Source organism: Canis lupus, chromosome 6, assembly GCF_003254725.2.
Source record: "Canis lupus dingo isolate Sandy chromosome 6, ASM325472v2, whole genome shotgun sequence".
Lineage (NCBI taxonomy): Eukaryota > Metazoa > Chordata > Mammalia > Carnivora > Canidae > Canis > Canis lupus.
In genome coordinates this window covers 41,867,071-41,889,605 of record NC_064248.1, presented here as the reverse complement: position 1 = coordinate 41,889,605, position 22,535 = coordinate 41,867,071, and the positions used below count along the sequence as shown (strand labels likewise).

At 58.5% G+C, this 22,535-nt stretch overlaps 1 protein-coding gene across 7 annotated transcripts; it reads left to right on the top strand.

Moving 5' to 3' along the window:
• Window positions 1–2,647: 2,647 nt before the first annotated feature.
• Window positions 2,648–21,985, top strand: CSF1 (colony stimulating factor 1). 7 transcript variants are annotated; one of them, XR_003124151.3, is made up of 9 exons: window positions 2,651–2,909; window positions 6,051–6,173; window positions 7,393–7,455; window positions 8,983–9,153; window positions 12,888–13,035; window positions 14,244–15,277; window positions 15,848–15,900; window positions 16,187–16,287; window positions 20,110–21,985. XR_003124151.3 is itself a non-coding variant. In XM_025417313.2 (9 exons), exons 1-8 carry the CDS (start codon window positions 2,871–2,873, stop codon window positions 16,272–16,274), a joined length of 1,677 nt encoding a protein of 558 aa, XP_025273098.1. In that variant the 5' UTR covers window positions 2,653–2,870; the 3' UTR covers window positions 16,275–16,287; window positions 17,324–17,989. The 7 variants fall into 7 exon arrangements, 6 of the variants coding, with proteins under 6 accessions (XP_025273096.1, XP_025273098.1, XP_025273097.1 ...); XM_025417313.2 differs by lacking the exon at window positions 20,110–21,985 and adding an exon at window positions 17,324–17,989 and having other exon boundaries at window positions 2,653–2,909; window positions 16,229–16,287; XM_025417312.3 differs by having other exon boundaries at window positions 2,656–2,909; window positions 16,229–16,287.
• The last annotated feature ends 550 nt before the right edge of the window (window positions 21,986–22,535 follow it).

The following is a 22,535-nucleotide window of genomic DNA, read 5'->3' as shown; positions in this document are numbered from 1 at the left end:
CCATAGCCCTCGATTCCAAACTGTTCTTTCATAACCAAGCCCTCGTTCTGTGCTGTCAGCTGCCCTAGAGACCTCCATGTGTCGCCCATTTGACCTCACAACCATTCCTTGGGGAAAGGGCTTGCCATGGTCATTGTACACTTGAGGAAAGAAGGGCTCAGAAGAATTAAGGGCTTTGTCTAAAGTTACACCGCAAAGCAGTGGCAGAGCTGGGACTGAAATCTGGCGCTGGGGCTCCTAGGTCCACAGGCCCCGGCTGTGTCATGGTTTAAGGCTGCCGTGGGGGGACAGACAAAAATGGTAACGAGAGTAACTACAACAGTGGGACTCACTCCCTGCGGGCCTCCTGGGAACACTGACGTGTGCCATCCCTTTCAATCCTCACCACTTTGGTAAGAAAGGCAAATTAATGTCTCAGGGGCAGAGGTCGGGTTCAAACCTGGATCATGCAAATGATTTCAGTTGAGGGAGAAGGAGGACCCAAGCTTCGTGCCCACAGGGAGGACAGCGGCCCTCCAGGGAGCCTGAGGCAGGGTGGAGGTGGTAAAGGACACGGAGCAGGTAAAATTTGACAACCTTTCAACAAGTCAAGAGGTTTCTCTCTTCACATTACTTCCTCTAACTTATCAGTCCTAAGCACTATTGTGTTGTGTAGGGATTTTTTGGTTGTTGGTTTTTTTCTGTTTTTTTTTGTTTTGTTTTGTTTTTTTGTACAGAGACACTTGACAAAACATGCCCGGAGGAAGTAAATCCTTAACCTCCTTCCTCTGGCTGAGCCCTGTCTCTTATCTTCCTTCCGCAAGGCTCTGAGGACCCATCGCTGGCCCACTCCTGAGCTCTGGCTGCCCCCAAGGCCAGGGAAGCCGGGACATGTCCGGGACATGTGGGCATGTCCATCATCATATCCCTGGGGCCAGCACAGCACCTGGCACGCAGTAGCCACATGGCGCGTACTCCCCGAATGGTCTCCTTTGACTCAATCATGGTTAACTGGGTACTTTCTATGTGTTATGCACTGTTGTCCTGAGGTAAGCGAGCAAAGGACCAGCCGGAAGGGAGTCTCAGTGAGAGTGGGGGCCCAATAAAACTCTCAGTTCCCCTTTAGATACTTCTGAGAATAATGTGGAGAATGAATGAGTAACAACTTTTCAGGACCACCATGAAGGAAAGAGGCGAGTCCGGTGGGAATACAGAATAGGAACCACTGATCTGCCTGGCGAGTCAAAGAAGGCTTTGCTGGAGGAGGATGTGGTATTATTTCAGGCCTGAAGGATGAAGAGTTTGCCTTAAAGACAAGAGGAAAGAGGAGCATTCCAAGCAGAGGGGCCAGTATGAGCAAGGGCATGAGGATGTAGGATTACTGTTTGGGGTTGGAGCCAGCGACAAAAGATGCCCCTTTGGGATCAGGCCACATATCACGTATTTCCCAGGGGCTGAGGGTGGGTGGCTTCCCAGAGGGATTGGAACATGAATCACAATGAATCGAAGAGAGAGAAAAAGAGCCTGAGGTAGGAGTTATAATTAATAGGCTCATCCTATTAGGCTTCATTTAGATTCGCTCTCCTGTAGAGACAGTGTGATAAGCATCTCAGTAAATGCATTTCCAAAAGCATGGGTGGAAATCTAGGGCCCAGGTGCCAATCACCCCGGGTTCTGGCGGCCAGGAAGGAGCAGGGGGATCAGCCAGCGTGTGCATCACCCGTAGCGCAGGTCAAGCGCCCGGAGTGTCTCCTGGCACGGAGCAGAGGCTCCCAGCTCAGTGCCACGGCCGCGGGCCCTCCCCTCCCGCCGGGTCTCGCGTCCCGCGTGTGCCCTGCCCGGGAAGGAGCGTGAGCCGAGGCCGGCGGGCGGCCGGAGGAAGGAGCTGCTTCCGACCCCGGCCTCAGGCGCCACCAGGTGCGGCGGCCGCAGCCCGGCTGGGGAGGCTGGGGAGGCCCCGGCTCCAGCCGTCGCCCCTACTCTCAGCCCACCGCCCGCTCAGCTTTGGGAATTTTCAGGCCTGGAGGGAAAGTCCCTCGAGAGGAGTATTAGGGCGAGAGCGAGCGAGCGCAGGATCTGCCTGGAGAGCGAGGAAGGAAGGAAAAGGGGAGCCGCGGCTCCGGGCGGGGGGCGCGGGGGGGGGGGGGGGGAGCGGTATGGGGGAGGGAGGGCGCGAGGGCGGGGGTCGCGCGGGGCGGGGGCCGCGGGGCTGGGGGCGCCGGGGGACGGGGGCGGGGGGGCGCCGGGGGACGGGGGGGCGCGCGCGGCGGGGGACTAGGGGAAAGGGGGGCTGGGGGCAGGGGGCAGGGTGGAGGGAGGGGGAGGGAGGGCGCGGGGGCGGGGGCGGGGGGCTGTGGGGAGGGAGGGTGCGGGGCGGGGGGCCGCGGGGCCGCGGGGCGCGGGGCGCGGGGTGGCGGGGGGCCTCGCCCCTGGCGGAGGCCGGGCGCGGAGCACGGCGGGCAGGCGCGGCGAGGAGCGCGGGGCCGGGCGGCGGGGCGGCGGGGCGGCGGGGCGGCGGGGCGGCGGGGCGGCGGGGCGGGGCGGGGCGGGGCGGCGGGGCTCCCGAGTGTGTCTGCGTCGGGTGTGCGGCCGTGCGCGCGCGCGTGTGTGTGTGTGCGCGCGCGCGTGTCGGTGTCTGTGTGTCTGTTTGGCGCCTGTCCAAGGTGATTTCCCATAAACCACATGCCCCGCGAGTCCGCTTAAAAGGCTGTGCCGAGGAGCCGGCGGCGGAGCGGGGCCACTGGAAAGTGAAAGTTGCCTGGGCGCCGGGCGCCGCCGCTCCCCGCACCCCCGGACGGCAGCGCGGCCCTCGGCCGGGGCGCGGGCTCCTCGGCGGCAGCGAGCGGACGAGCCGGGGCGGCCGACGCGCCGGCCGGGACCCAGCTGCCCGCATGACCGCGCGGGGCGCCGCCGGGCGCTGCCCCCCCACGGTAAGCGGCGGCCGCGGGGCGGGGGGCGGCGGGGCGGCGGCTGCTCGGGGGCCCTGCCCGCGCGCCGGCCCGCGACGCTCCCCCGCCGGGACCGCGGGCGCCGACGTCCCCCCGGGCTGGCTGCCGGCTGCCGGTCCCGGGCGCGCCCCGGTCGAGGGCCGAGGTTCCCCGCGGCGGCTCCCGGGGCTGCGGGAGCTCCCCGGGAAGCGGAGGCTGCTCGCCCCATTGCACGGAGGCGCACACTGAGCCGCGCGCTGGCAGCAGAGAGGGCTTCGCGCGGCCAGGGCTCTGTCCCAGCCCCGCACGAGCCCCTGCCCCTGTCGCCTCTGTGCGACACCACCAAGAGACGGGCGCCCTGGCTGTGAGCCGAGTGTGGCACCTTCCCGGGGGCACCCTCCCCGTGGGCCACACACACGCTTCGAGGTCTGGCTATCGCTTCTGGGCGGGGGCCGTCCCGGGGTCACCCAGAAGGCCAAGGCCTGTGCCCGGGAACCTGCTGGCAGAAGGACGGAGCCAGGCAAGCCGCTACTTGTTCCAGCACAGGGGCAGGAGCTACCGGGGGACTCGGGTGGCCCGATCAAGTCTATTTTGCAGGGGACTGGACTCCAGGGCTGCCTGGGGCTAATTTTGAATTTTTTTATTGCAAAATCTGGTTCCGTCAGCTGGGGAGGTCCCGGGCTTAGCAGTGCAGAGGAAGGTGGAAGGGGGTTCAATGGTGCAGTCTTAGGTGTGCTAGGGGCTGCTCTGGGCTGCTTGGGTGATGTCTGGACCCAACTGTGAGCACAAGCAGGGTGGCTCCTAGGAAGCAGGGTGGCACTGTTGATGAATAGTCCGGTGCTCTCCCAGTAGGTTTACTTCTGAGGAGCACTAGAGGAGAATGGGAGGAGAAACCTGGCTGGGAGAGAAGCAGACAGATATTTGGAAGGGAATGGGAGGGGGTTGCAGGTGGGGTTGAGAGAAGGGGAAGAGCAAGTCCACAGGGGAGGAAGAGCCCAACTCAGAGAGAGGAGACAGGGATGGGAGAGGAAATTGTGGAAGGGGAACTGATAGGCAACAAGACGAAGATAAAGGCTCCAGGGAGACCAGGAGGAAAGTAAAGATGGGCAGATGGGAGGGGGGGGCAGTGGGGGCTGGTTCTAGACAGGAGCAGCTGGAAATTCTGATCAAGCCCATCAGGCAGAGGTCCCTCCAGAGCCCCCGTTGATGAGGACGATGGGACAGGTGAGGCTGGACAGTGGGGCTGAGATGTCTGTGGGCCTACAGAAGAAGGAGCCTTCCTGGCTGTCCCCAAGGCTGAGGCCGGTGGGTGGGAGGAAGAATGGAGGGGAGAAGAGCCAGCCCAGCCACTTGCAAGCTAGAATGTTAACCCTTGGGTGCCCATCCAGCTCCTCCTCAGAGGCAAAACTAGGACCTTAGGGGCAGGCCAGGGGAGGGCCTCTTCAGCCACCTTCAAAGTCAGCTTCCCACGTGGTGGCCACACTCTCTTCACAGTAATGCCTGACGTAGCTCAGAAAGCCAGGCAGCCCTTGAGTTAAGCTGTCCTCAGACATCAATATCTTGAAGTGTCTATGACAAGGCTGTCTTCCTGAGTATCCCCTTTCCCGCGGGTTCTGTCCTCCATACTGTCTAAAACTGGGGGCTCACAGGCTTGTGGCAGCCGGCCGGGAACAGAGACACATCTTCTGCACCATCCGGTTTCCAGCGGGTCCTGCAGTAAAGGTACCGGAGAGCCTGGGCAGTTGTTCCCACCCAGGGCTACCTCTTCTACTGCCCAGCAGGGCCTGAAGTCCCCCCCATGACCGTCCTCCCTCTTCTCCACCCTCCCTCCCCTAGATCAGGCCAGGACCCTCACCAGATCCCTGTTACGGAATGGCCTTGGACCATCCCATGCCTCTTCCCTCTCTCTGCCATCAACATCTTATCATTTCCAAGGCCTCAGTGTGGCCTCTCCTCCCTGACCCTCCCTGGTAGCCCGGCCAGGGCCTCTCCCCTCTGGTAGCAGCTAACAAACTTTTGGGGTTTTATGTCAACCAGCATGTTGTGCTGTTTCCTAGCCCTCCTTGTTTTTCCAATGTACTGATTATCTGTGGCATTTGTGTCATCATCTGATTACTGAGGCAGAGCCCAGGGCACAGGAAGGTACCAGTTCTCACCCCACCTGACAGCGTTTCCCTGAATCTGGGGACATCCAGTTGCCAGGAGGGAACCTTGAGCTGGGGAAGGAAAGCTCTAGAGTCCCTCTGTCCCTGCCCGGAGAAGGGGAGCTCTGGGCCAGGGAGAGGGCTAAGGAGACCCCGGTTGAGGAGGAGGGAGAGAGGAAGGAAGGGAATGATGGCAGGGGGTCGTCAGGGGCCAGTCCCAGTGCTCTGAGGGTGGACAGCTCATGGGCCAGGTGGGAGCTGAAGGAGGAGAGATCTCAGGAAACTTCCTGGTCATGATAAGAGCTAGCAGCCTGGAGGCAGAGCCTGATGGGGCTCCGATAGGCAGGATGGCCTCGAGCCGGCACTGCCACCCCTGATTAAGCAGTTGGGCTCCTTTTGACATACACACCCACAGCTCCAAAAGGTCTCCAGCATGGGATAAGTTCCCAGTGAAACTGAGTTTGGGGCCCTGGTTTTTCCAGTAGCAGAGCCAGACCTGTGTGGAACCAGGTGGGAGGAAGGGCTGGGCCCAGGGAAATCGTCTCTGGCTTGAAGTCTGGAAGTGGGTGCATGAACATGAACTTGAGAGGAGTAGGACAACCCACAAGATGTCTGGCTCGGTGTTGCATGTCACAGGGACACAACAATGAGCAGATGCAAGTCCTGTGCTCGAGGAGTGTCCTGTGTAATTGAAATTTAGACTGGTAGGAACACCTTCCATATCCTCGTGAGAAGTTCAGTGTGGGATCAAGCTTGGCCTGGGTTAATCAGGGAAGGCTTCTTGAAGAAGATGACATGTGGGTTGTCAAGGGAGAGCAAGACAGTGCATGCCAGTGAGGAAATCTTGAGAAAGCTGGATTCAGGGACCACTGCATCCTGGGGTAAAGGGCAGAACCTGGAGCATTGTAGGTATGAGGTCCTTGGTTTTCCCCTCTCCTCAGGGCATGGGGGTTCCTGGGGAGACGGAGAGCTGGGAATAATGACGCACTCTCTATCATAGACATGGCTGATGCCCCTGCTGCTGCTGGTCTCTCTCCTGGCGAGCCGGAGTACTACCGAGGAGGTGTCAGAGCACTGTAGCCACATGATTGGGAACGGGCACCTGCAGTTCCTCCAGCAGCTGGTGAGTGTGGGGCCGTGACTGTCTACCTTCTCCTCACTGGGGAAACTGAGGCAGGAGCCAGGCAGCAGGGTCAAAGGCAAGGGTTGCAGGCAGTGAGGTATGGCTGTGCAGGATGTGGTTTGTGGCTCCCACCTAGCCCCACGGATTCTCTCCTCAGTGACCTTCTCGGGGTCAGGGCCTGTCCAGACCATGGACAGGGTGGGCTTCCAGCCACTGGCCTGGGTTAATGATCGCCCAGGGTGTCAACCATGGACTTAGAAAAGGCTTGTGAGGCCTGCAGTCCCTCGCTGAGATGCTTCCTCTAGGGAGCCAGCCCAGTGTGTCTGCCTGCTGCATCCAGATGTTGCTTCTAACTCCTGGACTCCCAGATATGCCGCCAACCTGGCACCAGGGCCTCAGCCAGATCTGGAGTGGAGGCTCCAGCCTACCTCCCAGCCCTCCGCCCTCACTTTCCTGGCTCTTGCCTGAGCCCCGGGGCTGGGAAGGACTGCTCACCCAGGCCGCCATGGAGGAGCCCGTGCCTTGTTCTAATTGGGCAGGCAGGGATGTCAACAATTCCAAATGTGATTCAGGGAGGCAGAGTCAGGTTACCATGATGGCCACTGTCCTGCTCAGAAGAGAATTTACCGTCCCTCTAGCCGGCCAGGCCGGGTGGGGCAGCACTGGCTAAGGCCAGCTCCTTGGGGCCTGTAGGCTGGGCCTGCTGCCTCTCTTACCGCTATGGTTTTCCTCCTGCACACAGCTGCTACAGCTCTCCCAGGTAGACCAAGAGCCACAGCATTCTCTGAGCCTTAGAATCACAGAACCACTGCTCTGGGGGGGCCAGTGAGGGCTTGATGGACATCTAGCCCCAGCCCCTATATATTCTGAACCCCCAGATCTTGTCTAGTCTATGCTTGAATTCCCACCACGACAGGGAGCTCACTACCTATCATGGAAGGTTATGCCCAATATCCTCTGAGATAGTTCTTCCTTATAACTAACTGGTCTTTGTCAGATTCATGGAGTAGGAGGTGGAAGGAAGAGACTTCTTCTACAGTCCACGCTGGGCATGTGGGAGGCACAAGTCTTTCCCTTGGCTCTGTCTTTCCCAGTGTGGTTGGTGGGAAGGTAGAAGAGGCTCAAAGCCTGATCCAGCCAGGGACTCTAGCCCTCATTCTTAGGTGGGCCCAGTGGAGCTACAGACACCCTGCCACCACTGGCCTGCTCTCTCTTACAGATTGACAGTCAGATGGAGACGTCGTGCCAGATTGCCTTTGAGTTTGTAGACCAGGAGCTATTGGTGAGTTCTGGTTATTTACAAGGCCCGGGTGCCAGCTTTCCGAGGTGGGTATATGTGGGAGCACGGAGGGGGTAGAAATCCTCTACCTGGGCAGGTAGGATTTGAGGGTGGGAGGATTGCCGGTTCTCAGTCCTGGGATGCCAGGGTCTGGGGCTGAGCAAGGTCCAGGCCTCAAGTCCCCTGCTGCTCCCTTCTCCTGCCCTGGCACATATCAAGCTCTTACTATGTGCCAGGCACTTTCTAATTTAATCCTGACGGTACAACTATGTGATCTGCTAATCTTGGTTATTGTCCTCAGGGAGGGTAAGGGAGCACAGCTACTAAGTGGTGGAGGCCTGATTTGAACCCAGGCAGGCTGGCTCTAAGGCCTAAGGCACACCAATAGGCCTTCTGCGTCACATGCTTTGCTTAAGGATGTCATTTCCATCCAACAGACAGCACAGCAGCCAGGGAGTCGGTCCAGCCCTTTCCCTCCTCCTCCTACCCCACACCCAGCCAGCCCCCGTGAGCTGCTGTTCTGTCTCCCAGCAGCTCTGGGTTCTGCCCCAGCCTTGCCCAACCAGTTGCCTGGACAGTGCCAAGCGCCTCCTAAGAGGCCTCTCCCCTTCCAGTTGCACCCATAATCTAGCCCGTAGGGGGAGCTCTCGGAACTCCAGCCTATTGCCTTCACTTCCTCTCCTGAACCTGTTCTGGCCCCCCTTGCTGGGGGAGAAAGCCCAGCTGGGTCAGCTTCAGCTTCGCTGGGGGAGAAAGCCCAGCTGGGTCAGCTTCAGCTTTGGGGGCACATCACCTGGCCCGCCCCCGCCATTGCCTTCCCCTCCCTGCCTCCCAGCCTGTGCACACGCTCCTCCCGTGCCTGTGACGCCTTTCCAACTGCCTGGACCCTGTCCCTTACTGCACATGGGCTCATCCTTGTGCCATATACAAAATCACCGCGGTGCACCCAGAAGGGGCTCCCATCTCTGAGCTTCTGACCCCCTGACCACCTCACGGCCCAAAGACTAACCTCAGTATTTCACTCGATCACTCACGCAGAAATGATGGGGCCAGGTACTAGGATAGAGAGCTGAAGCAGGCTGTCTGTTGAGGCAACCACCATCCCTCGGGAAGACAAAACACTGAGGTTATTCTTTGTCCCCTCTGGTGTCCTCTAGTTCCCCTGCAGCCTGGAGGTTTAGAAGGACTTTTGTGAGAGCAAGCAAAAAGACAGCAGTTCCCCAGAGCCCACCCTACCCATGCACCCCCATTCTGATTAAAGCCGCATCTTCCAGAAATCTGAGGAGGTCTCTAATCAGAGCCGCCACTTCCTTCCCTCTACCCCAATTCCAGATCCCAAAGAGACAGAGTGAAAGAGCAGCCAAGGTCAGCACCTCCCTTCTTATACTAGAGTGGCTTGGCCCTCACCTCAGGGGCAGGTGTAAGGCAGGCTGCAGCCCTCCATCTGCCAGGACTGGGGACATCTGTCACAGAGCCTGGGTTCTCAGACCACATCAGGCGTACCATCAACTCCCGTTTCTGGTTTTCCAGAAAGATCCCGTGTGCTACCTTAAGAAGGCGTTTGTCCTGATGCAAGACATAATGGAGGACACCATGCGCTTCAAAGACAATACTCCCAACGCCAATGTCATCGTTAAGCTCCAGGAACTCTCTCTGAGGCTAAAGAGCTGCTTCACGAAGGACTACGAAGAGCAGGACAAGGTAGGAGTGTCCTGGGGAGCACTGAGTTCTAAGAGCCTCGGGTGGCTTTGGGGGTACCATCCCTGCCCATACACGCAGAGTGTGTTTGCTTGCCTCTCACCCCGTGTCATTGTTCACTCACTCTCCCATTCATTTATTCACCCTACACACCTCTGCTAAAGACATACCATGCGGGAGACACAGTACTGGGCCTTGACGATGTCTTCGTGAGCAAAAACTACATGGTTCCCGCCCTCGTGGAGCTTAGGGTTAGGGGAGGCTGGTAACAATTAAACAAACAATGACACAACTATATAGAATTCCAGAGCGTGAGGACTATTCATTCATTCAACAGATAGTTACTGAGTGCCTGTTGTGTGCCAGGTACTGTTCTGGGCACTAGGAAGCAGCTGGGATCAAACCAGACAAAACCCCTCGCATTCATGGAGCTTACTTTGGGAGAGGGCGTGAGACAGTTAACAGAATATATGAGTAAAACAGCGAGGATTTAGGATGGCAATAAGTGCATCCCTGGAAGGGAACACCAGGCAAGAGAAGACCTGAAAGGGGTGAGGGAGGGAGCCATGAAGGAGGCCTCCTGGTGCTCTGAGAGATAAATGGCACTCTCATTTAAAAAGGGAAGGTGGGGGGCACCCTGGTGGCTCAGTGGTTGAGGGTGCGCCTTGGGCTCAGGTCGTGATCTGGGGTCCTGGGATCAAGTCCTGCATTGAGTTCCCTGCATGGGGCCGGCTTCTCCCTCTGCCTGTCTCTGCCTCTCTCTGTGTGTGTCTCTCAGGAATAAGTAAATAAATAAAATCTTTAAAAATGAATAAATAAAAAGGAGAGGTGAGAGGGAGTGCTGGGCGGCTCAGTAGGTTAAGTGGCTGCCTTCACTCAAGTCATGACCCCAGCATCCTGGGATCCAGCCCAGGCCTATGTTGGGCTCCCTGCTGAGGGAGCTGGGCTCTTCCCTCTCCTCCCCGCTCTTGCCCTCTCGCTATTTCTGTCTCTGTCTCTCAAATAAATAAAATCTTAAAAAGATAAAAAAGGGGAGGTAGGGAAGAAGGGAAGGAGAGAAGGCTTCTGGGTAAGAGAACATTTATTTGAGTTCCAAAGAGGAGTAAGAGGAAGCAGCGAGGCTGGTCAGAGCATTCCAGCCCAGCGGAGCCTGCACACCAAGCCCTGAGGTGAGCAGCAGCTGTGCACACTCAGAAGCTCAAAAGGCGGGCACCCGATCTCGGCTGGAGGCATGGGAGAGCCTGGGAGAGAGGGGAGGCGGCGGGAGCCTGGAGGGATGCACAATGTTGTCTGAGGTGTGTGGTAGCCCTGCAGGGCACAGGAATGGGGGCTGGGAGGCCTGCAGGGGTGCAGGTCTAGGGGGTGCATGGGGAGCCCCAGGAGACAGGCCCCACAGGACTCGGTGGCAGGTGGCGGTGAGCAGCGGAGGGAAGGGGCGGCCCCAGGACCCCTCTGTCCTGAGCCCTGCTTGAGGGCCGAATGGGGAGCGGGGAGCAGCAGCTAAGTTTGGGGTACAGGAATCCCGAGATGCTAGAGAGGCAGCCAAGCGGAAATGCGGAGCCGGCAGCTGGGCGCACACGGAGGAGGGGCCCCGAAGTCACTGCAAAGCCAGGAGGTGTAGGACGTGGCCGCCTGTGCGGGGCAGCCCAGAGCCCCGGCCTCAGCAGCCGGGCACCCGGCAAGGGGACCCGGAGGGAACCGCCTGGGGGAGGGAGGGAAACCCGGCGAGGGTGTCAGGATGGAAGAGCAGTCCCTCTCCCGGGAAGTCAGCGTTGCGGATCCAGTAGTGTGCGGTCGCCGCCAGGGGCAGGTGGCAGCTGGGATAGGTGGCAGCTGGGGTGCGGGGGGGGGGGGGGGGGGGGGGCGGGGGGGGGGGCGAGTGCACCTGCGGAGGAGGGAGAGGTCCCCAGAGCAGGTGTGGGATCACGGGAGACAACATTTTCACTGAGAGGTGTTAAGGTTCGGACATATCACTTGGGGGGCTTGTTTAAATTCCAGATTCCCAGTCTACACCCCTAAAGGTCGGATTCACTGGGTCTGTGGGTGGGCCTGGGAAGCTGCATTTTCACCAGCCGCCCATGGTGTGAGAGCAGTGAGGTGCACTTGAGAAGGGAGGGAGCCCCAGAGGCGAGAGGAGCCAGCCCCCCCCCCCCCCCCCCCCGAGAGGAGAAGGCTGGGCCGGGGTTCAGAGCCACTGAGGAGAGAAGGCGCCGCCTCCGTGTCATAGGTGGGCACCTGGCAGGTGCGTCTATCTGATGGTTGCCGCTTTCTCATGGTCTGCTTGGCCAGTGCCACCTAGCTGGTGGTGGTGCTGAGCCCAGTCTTCTCACGCCTGTGTCCATTCATTCATTTGGGGGGTCACCATCGATCAGGGGCCTGCTGTGCACAGGCCGTGAGCATTCAGAGATGGCTTGGGACTCCATGGCCGGTGACGCTTGGGGTCCTTCCCTGTGCAGCTCGGTGTAAGGGAAACTTGGTACTTGGAAGTCATTGGCAAGGAGGCCGCAGATGAAGCGGTGGGCATGTGTGGCACCTTCTGGTGTGAAAGGAGAGATGGTTCCAGGACGGTTCGGAGGAATGCCAGAATTTATAAATCAGGTGGAGGAGGGGAGCCTGGGAAGGAGACAGAGGAGCAGCTCAGGAGGTGGGAGGGAAACCAGGAGCATGCGAAGCTTCTCAGAGTTCCAGTGGGTGTAGGGAGCCTGGGTCCTACGCGCGGAAGAGAACAGAACAGCTCAACAGGCAGGACTGGGACAGCTTCAGAGGCCAGAGAAGGACCCACAGCCCCCTGGCCTGCTCCACAGCACAGCGGGATGAGTCTTCTAAAACTTAAGTCTTACCGTACCACCTCCCCCAAAAGCCCCTCAGATGTTTTATATTTGCTTTGTGGATCAAGTTAACAGGTTTTGACACCTGCAGAACCTGGTCCTTGCTGACCTCTCTCAGGATCTCTTGCCACTTTCTTCCTCGATGGCACTACTGTAGCCCCCCTAGCCGGCCTTTAGTCTTTTGACATTATAGGCTCTTTCCTGCCTCAGGACCTTTGCACAGTCTGTTTCCTCTCCAGTGGGACAGCTCTCTCCAACTCCATGTCCTTTCCGGTTGACTCCTGCTCATTTTTCAGCTGGTTCCATGAGGAAACTCCCCTTGAGCCCTATGTTCCCCTTGTTATTGTTTTTTAAAGATTTTATTTATTTATTCATGAGAGACACAGAGAGAAAGAGAGAGAGGCAGAGACACAGGCAGAGGGAGAGGCAGGCTCCATGCAGGGAGCCTGATGCAGGACTCGATCCCGGGTCTCCAGGATCACGCCCTGGGCCGAAGGCAGACGCTCAACCACTGAGCCACCCAGGCGTCCCCTGTTCCCCTTGCTGTACATTCTCAGATCATTCCACACTTTTCCATGTGACTCACTGCACTTGTAACAGTGTGTTTAATGCCAGTGCCTTGCTGGACTCAGTGTCCAGCTCAGCCAGTGACCACGTCCCTGGTGTTCGTTGCATGATTCCCAAATAATTGCCATATGCCTGGCACACAGATATGTGTTAAATGGATCTGCGAATAAATAACAAATCTCCAGATCTCAGGACTGATTCCACCACATACCAAGGGTGAGGGGAGGGAAAAATGAAAAAGAAGACAGATGTGAGAAAGGCCAAGGGAGTTTGGCAAATATGCTAGAGACATGGGCCACGGCCCATCCTCACTGAAGGGGTGGGGTGCTTCTCTCTTTCCAGGCCTGTGTCCGGACTTTCTATGAGACACCCCTGCAGTTGCTGGAAAAGATCAAGAATGTCTTTAATGAAACAAAGAATCTCCTTAAAAAGGACTGGAACATTTTCAGCAAGAACTGCAACAACAGCTTTGCTAAGTGCTCCAGCCAAGGTAAGCACCAGAGGGCCCAGTGAGTGCAGGACAAGGGGAGGGTGTAGGGAGCCGAGCCGGGATGAGGAGGTGAGATGTGGGGGCCGGAGGGACCCTGGGGAGGCAGCCTGGCTGCTACTCGTGCTCCTGTGTGTGTAGATGTGCTTTTCTTGTGTACACGTGTGGCTTCATGTACCTGTGGGCAGTCCTGAGCACATGTCTTTTCTGACATGTGTGTGCATGCACACCGAATATGTCTGCATGTGGAGGCATCAAGAAGGATCTTGCTGGTGGCTGTGAGATGAGGGATGGGGAATGGGGCCCCTCTCGGAGAGCCCTGTAGGCACAGAGGCTTTCCCCACGGGCACTGCAGGCTGGCTGAACGTACAGGGGCTTCCGTGGAGAGAGCCGGGCTCGATCTGGGAGCCAGGGCCCTTGCACCAGGAGCCCTGCTGCGAAGCACCAGGAGACCCTGGCTTCAGACGTCCCCAGGATGCCTTGAGTGTCCCCTCAAGGGAAAAGGCTGGATTTGAAGTCTGAGCATCGTTCAAAGTCTCCCAGTGCAGGCTCAGCCGCACACATGGGTACCCTGCGTGTCCTCGTCTCTGCGTCCTGTGCCACGTTACCCTCCTACATTCAACCTTGCTCCCTGAGGCAGGGGCTGAGGCCCTGCGACCTGCCAGTGGCCGAGTCCAGTCTCGTGGCTTCAATCCCAAGGCCTCAAGTCTTGGGCACGTTCCAGCCCCAGCTTGATCTCGCCCGTGGCTGTGGCTGTGTGGCCCCTGGCTGTGCATGAAACCACCTTGCTGCTTTCCAACCAACACTGTCTGTGCGACTTGAGGGTGACTTGTGGTGGTCCCGGAGGCCACTGCTCAACCTCCTGGCTAGCTGCTGCTCGATCCTGGCATGGCGCCTAGCCAGCTGGAACTCCAGGAAAGGCCGTTCCCTGGTCTTCACTCACCCTGGCCCCCAGACTGTGCCTCTCAACCCCACTCTTTGCTCTCTGCCTGTGACCCTACAGTGTCTGTCCCTTCACTGCCTGAGGCCTGTGTCGTGAGCACTGGCTCCAGTCCTGTCCTCTCCTGAGCCCCAGGGCTGAACTGGGGCATGAGGGACCCCCAGACCCACATCCCCCTGGCACCCCCCTTCCCCCGGGAAAGCTGTGCTGAAGGCTGGTGACTCTATCTCCTCCCTGTCTTTCTCTCTCCCTCTCTCTGTGGTTCTTTCAGATGTGGTGACCAAGCCTGATTGCAACTGCCTGTACCCCACAGCCACCCCTAGCAGTGACCTGGCCTCTGTCTCCCCTCAGCAGCCCCTTGCCCCCTCCATGGCCCCTATGGCTGGCTTGACCTGGGCCAACTCTGAGGGGACAGAGGGCAGCTCCCTCTTGCCCAGTGAGCAGCCCCTCCGCACAGTGGACCTGGACCCGGACAGTGCCAAGCAGCGACCACCCAGAAGCACCTGCCAGAGCTTTGACTCTCCGGAGCCCCCAGGTGTGGAGGCCAGCCCCGCCGGAGATTCACTTCAGGCTCTGCCCTCTGTCAGGGCCCCCGTCCCTGGGATGGAAGACGTTCTGGACTCTGCGTTGGGCACTAACTGGACCCTAGAGGAGGCCTCCGGAGAGGCTAGTGAGGGTCCCGCGCCGCAAGGGGCAGAGCTTTCTCCCTCCAGGCTGGGAGGAGGCAGAGGCCAAGCCCAGACGACCGCCAGGCCCGGGGACCTCTCGTCAGCATCTTTTCTGCTGTCCTACTCAGCCGGGGGCCGGCAGCCAGGGGACGTGCCCGGCCTACCCCCGCCCACGGCGGGCCCCGCGAGACCCGCTGGCCCGGCCCAGAGTCGCACGCCTGAGAGGACCGAGCGACCGTCTGCCGCGCCCGGAGACCATCAGAAGCCAGGCCCTGCCAGGACCCCGCCGCGGCCCCCGAGAGGCCTCAGCAGCCCCGCAGCCCGCTCCGAGCAGCCAGGGCTCCCCAGAAGGCTCTCCTGGGGCCGTGCGCTGCCCCTCGGGGACGTGGAGGGCAGAAGGAGCACCCGGGGCCGCAGGAGCCCCGCGCAGCCGGAAGGAGGACAAGCGAGCGAGGGGGCGGCCGGGGCCCTGGCCCACTCTAACGCCATTCCTTTGACTGACGCAGGCCACGAGAAGCAGCAGGAGGGACCTTCTGGCCCTCAGCTCCCCAGGTTTGCCTTCCGCCTCCTGGTGCCCAGCGTCATCCTGGTCCTGCTGGCCGTCGGCGGCCTCCTGCTGTACAGGCGGAGACGGCGGGTAAGGGGAGCCCCCGAGAGAGGAGGGCGGAAGGGGGGCACAGCCCAGGCGGAGGAGCGGGGCAAGCGCATCAGGGGATTCCTTGGGCTCTGCCCGGATTCTTCAGGTGCCAAGACAGGAGGCCACCTGAACACAGGACAGAGGAGGTTGAAATGGAGGGTTTCTTCAAAACTGGGGGAGACCCAGGCTATAAGGCCAACGGGAAGGGACCAGGAGAGAATATTCTCGGGCTGAGAGTGGAAGAGAACCCACCGGTGAGGGAGCCAGCAGAGGAGGGTGATGCTGTGCCAGCCTCAGGGCGGGGCGCTTGCTGGGAGCTCCGCAGAGCCTGGGCCCAGCCACCCCTGGGGTAGGAAGCAGCCTGCGTGGGGAGTGGAGTGGGGGCGCCACCAGCAGGGAGGCCTTACGAAGCTCTCCTGGCCCTGCGGCTCATCTCCACGTCTGGGTAGCTGGGGGAGACTTCGATAACTGTCATCTACTCCCCTGGGCAACCCTGCCTGGGGGTGAGGCCACAGTCCCCACGTGATCCCTGGCTCCTCCACGAGCCTGCTCTTTGCGGTCTGTTCCCAGAGTCATCGAGAGCCTCAGGCAGCGGATTCTCCCGTGGAGCAACCAGAGGGCAGGTGAGAGTTCGCAGGGGGTGGGGATGCTCAGGAAGGCATGGGGGTGTGGGGGGCTGGGGGGGCTGGCTTGGCATCTGTTTCCCTTCTAGATTTGAGGGAGACTTTCTTTCACTTGCTCTGAGGAAGTGGAGCTCAGAACAGGATAGGAGGCAGGGAGGAGGAAGGGCGTTTCTTCTTTCCTAGCTATCTGGGATTTTTGCTGATTTCTCCTTAGGGTTAGGCAGTTCTGGCTGGAGCACATGCCACCCTCTGAGGGACAAACTTAAGGGGTTTCCTCACTCCTCAGCCTCTGCTGAAGCCTTATGCCAGTCCTATGCTCTACCCGCAGCCCCCTGACCCAGGATGAGGAGAGACAGGTGGAACTGCCGGTGTAGGGGCATTTCTAAGGTAAGACTCTGATTTGGATCTCTCTCCACCCCTTAAAATTAGCTACCCCCTTTCCAGTTACTCAGGCTGGCTGATGCTACCAACTTCCCTGAGGCCCACACTTGACTCCCTCCCCTCCTACTCCCTTTTCTATCCATCACTGATCCCGCCAACTGTCTCCTTTTGGGGTCCTCAGGTCTCCACACCACCACTGCCCCCAACCCCCTGCCAGTCTGAGGCCAGGCACTATCACCTGTGCATCCGGTTATTATTTCTGTATTCAGCTTCTAGTCTTGCTGCCTCCTTCCATTCCAGAGAAACCAAAAGCTTGCCTAGAGTCTTTACCCTCCTAGGGAATTTGCATCCCCATTCACTTCAAACCCGACATTCTCAGCTTGGCTCCCAGGCTCCTCCAGCAGCCGCCCCTAACACCCACCTCTTGCCAGCTTTCTATTGCTCTGCACCCTATCTGAGCCTTCTCCCCAGCCAGGATCATTTCTATGTCCCTGCTTTTATTTTATTTTATTTTTTAAGCTTTTATTTATTTATTCATGAGAGACACAGAGAGAGAGGATGAGGCAGAGGGAGAAGCAGGCTCCATGCAGGGAGCCCGATGTGGGACTCAATCCCCGGACCCAGGATCACGCCCTGAGCCGAAGGCAGATGCTCAACTGCTGAGCCACCCAGGTGTCCCACCATGTCCCTGCTTTTAGATTCATGGATCCATAGAGCCTTAGTCTTGGAAAGGCTCTTAGAGGTCATTTGGCCAGCATCCTACCCTATAGGGGTCTCCTTTCTCTGCGCCCCTGACATGGGGTCAGCCAGCTGCTGGGCCTTGGGCCCTCAGTCCCAGGCAAGCTCCCTGCCGTCTCCCAGGAGTGCTGTGAGGACATCTTTCCATGAGTGAGCTTCCCTGCCCCCTCCATGATGGTCCTCCCTTCTATTCTCATGAGAGCCCTCTAGTGTCTCAGGTCAGTTATCCATATCCCTGTTAAGAATTCTCTAAGCTAAGTGTGGCCAAGTCCCTCAAACATTCCTTATATGATATGGTTTTCAGACCCCTCACCATCCTGGTCGCCCTCTGGATACACTCGTTTGTCAATGTCCCTCTGAAAATGTGGCACCCAGCCCTGGACACAGTGCTCCAGATGTTGTCCGACCAGCTCAAAGTACAGTTGGACTGTTACCTTCCTTGATCTGGACAATATTCTTCTATTAATGCAGATTCAGATTGCATTAGTGTTGTGTTTTGTTTCCTTAACAGATGCATCATACTGTTGTCATATGTTGAGCTTGTGGTCTATTAAAACCCCTAGTTCCATTTCCCATAAACCTCTGGCAAGCCAGGCTTTCTGTCCTGTACTTGGACAACTTAGTTTTTTAACCAGGGTGCAGGAGTTTATGTCTGTTCTTGTTAAAACCACGTTTTTGGTTTCTGCCCATCACTTGAGCAAGTGGAAATTGTTTTAAATCCCAAGTCTGGCTTCATAGCCCTCCCAGGTGTGTCCCCTGCACATTGGTCAGTGCCTTCTATGAGCCTCACCCATGTTGTTGGTAAGGATGTACCCTTTATCATTCCTCATCCGCAGCTCCCTGATTCTAGACAGCTCCCACCACCACCACCTCCTGTTCTTCCAGATTGCTTCCAACACCGGCTGGTAGCTTATCAGTTCCTACCCCTCAGTTCTTTTGTATTTGGTTAATATATATCAATTTGCACTCATTTGGATGTCGTTTTTATACATTTTAAAACCTTCTTTTATGTGTATATGTACATTCTGCATCCCTAAGAAGGCTGTAAGCCCCTTGAGGGCAGGGACTGTGTCTTCCCCCTTTTTTTTATTTTGCATTTTTTTCTATCCCATGTTCTAATACAGAGAGGGCTTCTCCATACTTGCCAAAAACTCAATAAATGTTGACTAGATTGGCTTAAGGGTTGACTGACCACCTGACCCTGGCCAGCTGTCTCTAACTGACCAGCCTTCTGGGTCATCCATTAACCAGCTAACTAATCAATTCTGTCTGACTGGCCGATCAGCTGGCTAGATGACTTTAGCTGAGTAACCAACTAGCTGGTAACTGCTTTTAATAGGCTGGTTATTGATTGGTGAGTTGACTGGCTAACTGATTAGCTGGCTAATGGCTTGGTTTGCTGATTGGCTGGCTGGCCAACTAGCTGGGGTAACCCATTTGAGTTTCCAGTCACACCCTATGCCAAAAGCAAGTGAGTGTCTTAAGGTCTTTCCATGTGTGCAGTGACAAGTCTGGGCCACTTCTAGACAGAAGAGGGATATAACGAACGCTCAAAAAACCAGGGGAGCCTATTTAGAAAAGAACACAAAGCAACACAGGGTGGGCTAAGATGGGTGAGTGGGTCAGATGGGACACTGGCAGGGCTGTAAGGATGATCCAGACCTCCTCAGGACTGGTAAAGCAGAGGAGGCACCAAGGTCCACAGGGACTCCGTGTAGCTCAGAGCTGTGCCCACCTCTGGCTGGTTGCCAGCCTCGCCCCTTGGTCTGGGCCCTCTGCCCCATCTCCTCCACACTCCTACTCTGCTTTCCCTGCCTGTCTCTTCTCAAGCCCTGACAAGCTTTTCTCTTCCTCCCCTCAAGATTTCACTTAGAAAGAGAACCCAGGGCAGGGGCCACATCCAGACCCCGCTTGGATCAGTAGGTCCAGCCCAGGCCCCAGGAGCTTCAGGAGATTCAGGGCCAGCCCTTAGACTACGTACTGCTCTGATAAGAGAAAGGAAAACACAGAGGCAGAGAGCCTGCTAGAGGGACAGTCAGAAAGAAGACAGACACGAGCCCCCTACTCCCAGGAGTTGGGACATAGGGGCAGTGAAGCTCACCTATTTGGCCCTTCACTCCACCTAATCCCAGCAGGTCCTAGGGCCCAGTCCTAGGGCCCAGCTATACCCAGCATGGCTCGTGTCCAGTTTATGGTTCTCCCTTCTTCCCCCTCCAGAGCATGGGAATGGGCTGGGAGCCAGAAGCTGTGGTCTCATCTGCCCTTCTCGTCCATTATGGACTTTGCCAGTAGGGCCTATGGATGGTTAGGGAGGGAAGCTCCACACAGGATCCAAAGTCGCACTGTTGGATGGAGTCCAGGGGATTTCTGTTCTGGGAACAAAGCCTTCTGAGGATGCTGGGCAAAGGACAAGGATGGGGGTGGGGTTGGAAAGAGCAGGGCCCTGATTCCCATGGATGATGCAGGGAGGCAAGTCCTTTGGTCCATCAGGAAGGAGGTTGAGTTGCTTCAGGGTTAACATACCACATGGCAGGATGGGAGTTTCCTTGTTCCAGAACTGCCTCTAATTCTTCCTCTTAGTTACCTATGACCTGCTATCCCGAGTGTCATGTGTGATGACCCCTCATGATGAATGGTGTAGAGGGGGGAATGAGAAAGTCTTCTTTGCTGGAGTTAGCAGGAGTCACCCTGGGTTCATTGGCCCAAGGCCAGTGAGATGGTCTAAGGACTCTTCAGGTGCACCTTCCCTCCCTGTCAGACTCCTCCACTTGAACGGTGGCCAGTCCCCTCTCCCAGCCCTGCTTAGGCCACTACCAGGTCCCATTACCTCCCCTTGCGGTCCCTTGCTCCCCAGGAGGAGGTAGGAGGTGAGGCCAGTCTGGCCAGAGGTCTGGGCTGCTGCCAGGAAAAGCCGCCTGGTCCCTTGTGGTGTCTGGGGTGGCTGGGAAGGCGAGGGAGAGGATGGGAGGAAGTCCTGCCTGCAGCACCACCAACAGCCCACAGGAACGCTGTGCCTCCCCCACTCATGTCCTCAGTGACCCCTCCCTCCACTCCCACTCGCTGACTGGCCTTTCTTTCTCTCCCGTACAGCTGGGCGCACAGGACAGTCTCTCCATGGGAGGAGACCTTATGGGGGTGTCCACCACCACCCATCCCCAGCCATTCTCCTGGGAGTGTGGCCTGCCCACCACAAGAGCTCCTGCCTGCCAGGACTAGACCAGAGCAGCGAGGCTGGGGTCCCTCTGCCCTCGCCCCCTCAGACTGGACTGACTAGGAGAGGGCTGGAGATGCTCCCCACGCTGCTGATATTTATCGTGGGCCCTGGAGGCGCCCACCCACTGGAGGAAGGCGAGGAAGCTCGGCCGAGGACCCTCTGCACCTCGGGGGCTGTGTCCTGCTGCGTCTCCCCTCCAAGCCTCACCCGGGCCAGGGACCCAGAGGCCCTAGGCTGTGGGAGCGCAGGGTGGGCACCGAGGCTCGGAGGACCGCCTGGTGCCAAGGGGTCCCAATGCCAACAAGCAGGGACTTGTCTCCAGAGAGAAGCCGGAGGTGGGCAGGGCGGCTGGCGGCCGGGTTTCCCTGAGGCGTGCAGCCCAAAGCCGGAAGGGAAGGCCTGCGCCACTGGGCTCACCCACCCGCTTGCCTGGTGCCCCTGCCGGCCGCGCAGCTCTGCCCCGGACCGTGCGGCTTGGCTCCACTGCCAAGGGCAGGCCAGCTCTGGCATCTGCGCCGCCGCCCCAGCCCTGCCAGGGCCCCGGGGGCGCCGAGGCCCGCTAAGAGGCCATTGCACTGTGAACCCCGAACCTGCCTGCTGAACAGCCGCCCAGTCCTGCGAGCGCCACTGTCCGGCTCCCCGCCTGGGCCAGGGGCGCCCTGGCCGGAGCTGGTCTTCAGGCTATGTCGCTCGCAGGTTTCTGCATCTTGCACTTTGACGTCCCTAGGGGGAGGTGACAAGCGGGAGGGAGGAGGCGGGAGCGCATAGGCCCACAGGGGCTCTGCTGCCCACCGACTGCCCAAGGGTCTCTGCAGGCCTGGGCATCCTCCGAGCTGGGGGAGGCGTCCGCGCCCCGGGCCGCAGCCTGGCCCCCTTCCCCATGCGGCCCGGCCCCATCCCAGCAGCAGGCCTCACTCCAGCCTCCCAGCACAGCGCCGCTCCGGTCCCCTTCCCGCCCTCTCTTCCCCACCCTCCCCGGGGAGGCAGGGATCCCCCCAGCCCGGCCCCTACACTGTGTCTCCCACCGGGCCACAGGCCAGCCATGACGGAGAGGGACCAGGCAGCTGGAGTCCGTGTGAAGCCTCAGCTTCCTGGGCCGGCCCGCGGCCACTGCTCTGAGAGCTGGCGGTCTGCGATGGGGCCGATTGCCCGTGGTCCTTTTGTGCTGCTGTGTCTCTCCTCTCCTGCTGCCCTGGGCCCTCCACCGAGAGATGCCACCCTTCCTGGCCGCTGAGCCGGGGCCCATGAACTTTCCTTCCTGCCCTCAAAAGCGGGGGTCTCGTGGCTCCTGCCACCCCGGCCCTGCTGCTCTCAGCTGAAGGGGAGGCAGCCGGGAACTTGCCCTGTGGGGCTCCTTCTAGTCTCAGACTCTATATTTGATGCTAGAAAATATGTATTTAAAAGGGAAAGGGAAAAAAAAAAAACACAGAAAAAAGGCATTCCTCCCCCACCCCAAACATATAGTATTTTAAAAGTCAAGAAAGCAAGTCCAACCCACTGCAGAAGTTCTTTGTGGGCACTTGGTGACACAGGCATAGGAGGGGCCCCAGCCCTCTGGGTGGCTCCCCTGGCTACCTGCACAGGAATCCCTTCGTTGAGAAAGCTGAGAGGGAACATTGGCTCACACACTGTGAGATTTTGTTTTTATACTTGGAAGTGATGAATTATTTTATATAAAGTCATTGAAATATCTATTTAAAAAATAGGAAGCTGCTTTTATATTTAATAATAAAAGAAGTGCACAAGCTGCCACGTGTGAGTCATGGCAAAAGTGCTTTTGGGGTGTGGGTGGCAAAAGTGGGGGTGGGCGGGCAGCAGCTGCTGGGCGAGCCCCAGCTCAGGAAGCTTTTTCCGGGATACATGGGGAAGGAGGGTTCTCTCCAAGTGTCAGTCTCGTTACCAAAACCCGCATCATTGCTGTCCCAAACACATTCAACAGCAGATCTGTTTCAGGGGAAAGTAGACAGGAACCAGCCAAACCTCAGGCCTGGCCAGTGGCCCTTGCTCCAGCCCAGCCTCGCCCAGCCTGGGAAAATGGCTGGTGGGGCTCTGTCCAAGGGCCCTAGGCCTGCAAGGACCAGGCTCCTTGACCACTGACCCCTGCTATCCCCTGCTGTCCGGAGGCAGGTGGCTGTGTCCTAGCAGGGCTCAGGTGGATGAGTGCTGCCTCGGCTAGGAAGTGGGTAAGGCAGGCAGGGGGAGAGCCAGCAGGCTTTGGGAAGGGCCTTAGGGCCTAAATCTTCCCACTGGGCATTGTAGCTTGAGGGGTAGAGGGGTGTTGAGGAAAACCCAAACACTCCCC

Excerpts from the sequence above, each read along its gene's own strand:
- CSF1 (XM_025417311.3), top strand. The coding sequence starts at position 2,871 with ATGACCGCGCGGGGCGCCGCCGGGCGCTGCCCCCCCACG. Across the intron at positions 2,910-6,050 it reads CCGGGCGCTGCCCCCCCACG|ACATGGCTGATGCCCCTGCT; the intron begins GTAAGCGGCGGC and ends TCTCTATCATAG. Across the intron at positions 6,174-7,392 it reads TGCAGTTCCTCCAGCAGCTG|ATTGACAGTCAGATGGAGAC; the intron begins GTGAGTGTGGGG and ends TCTCTCTTACAG.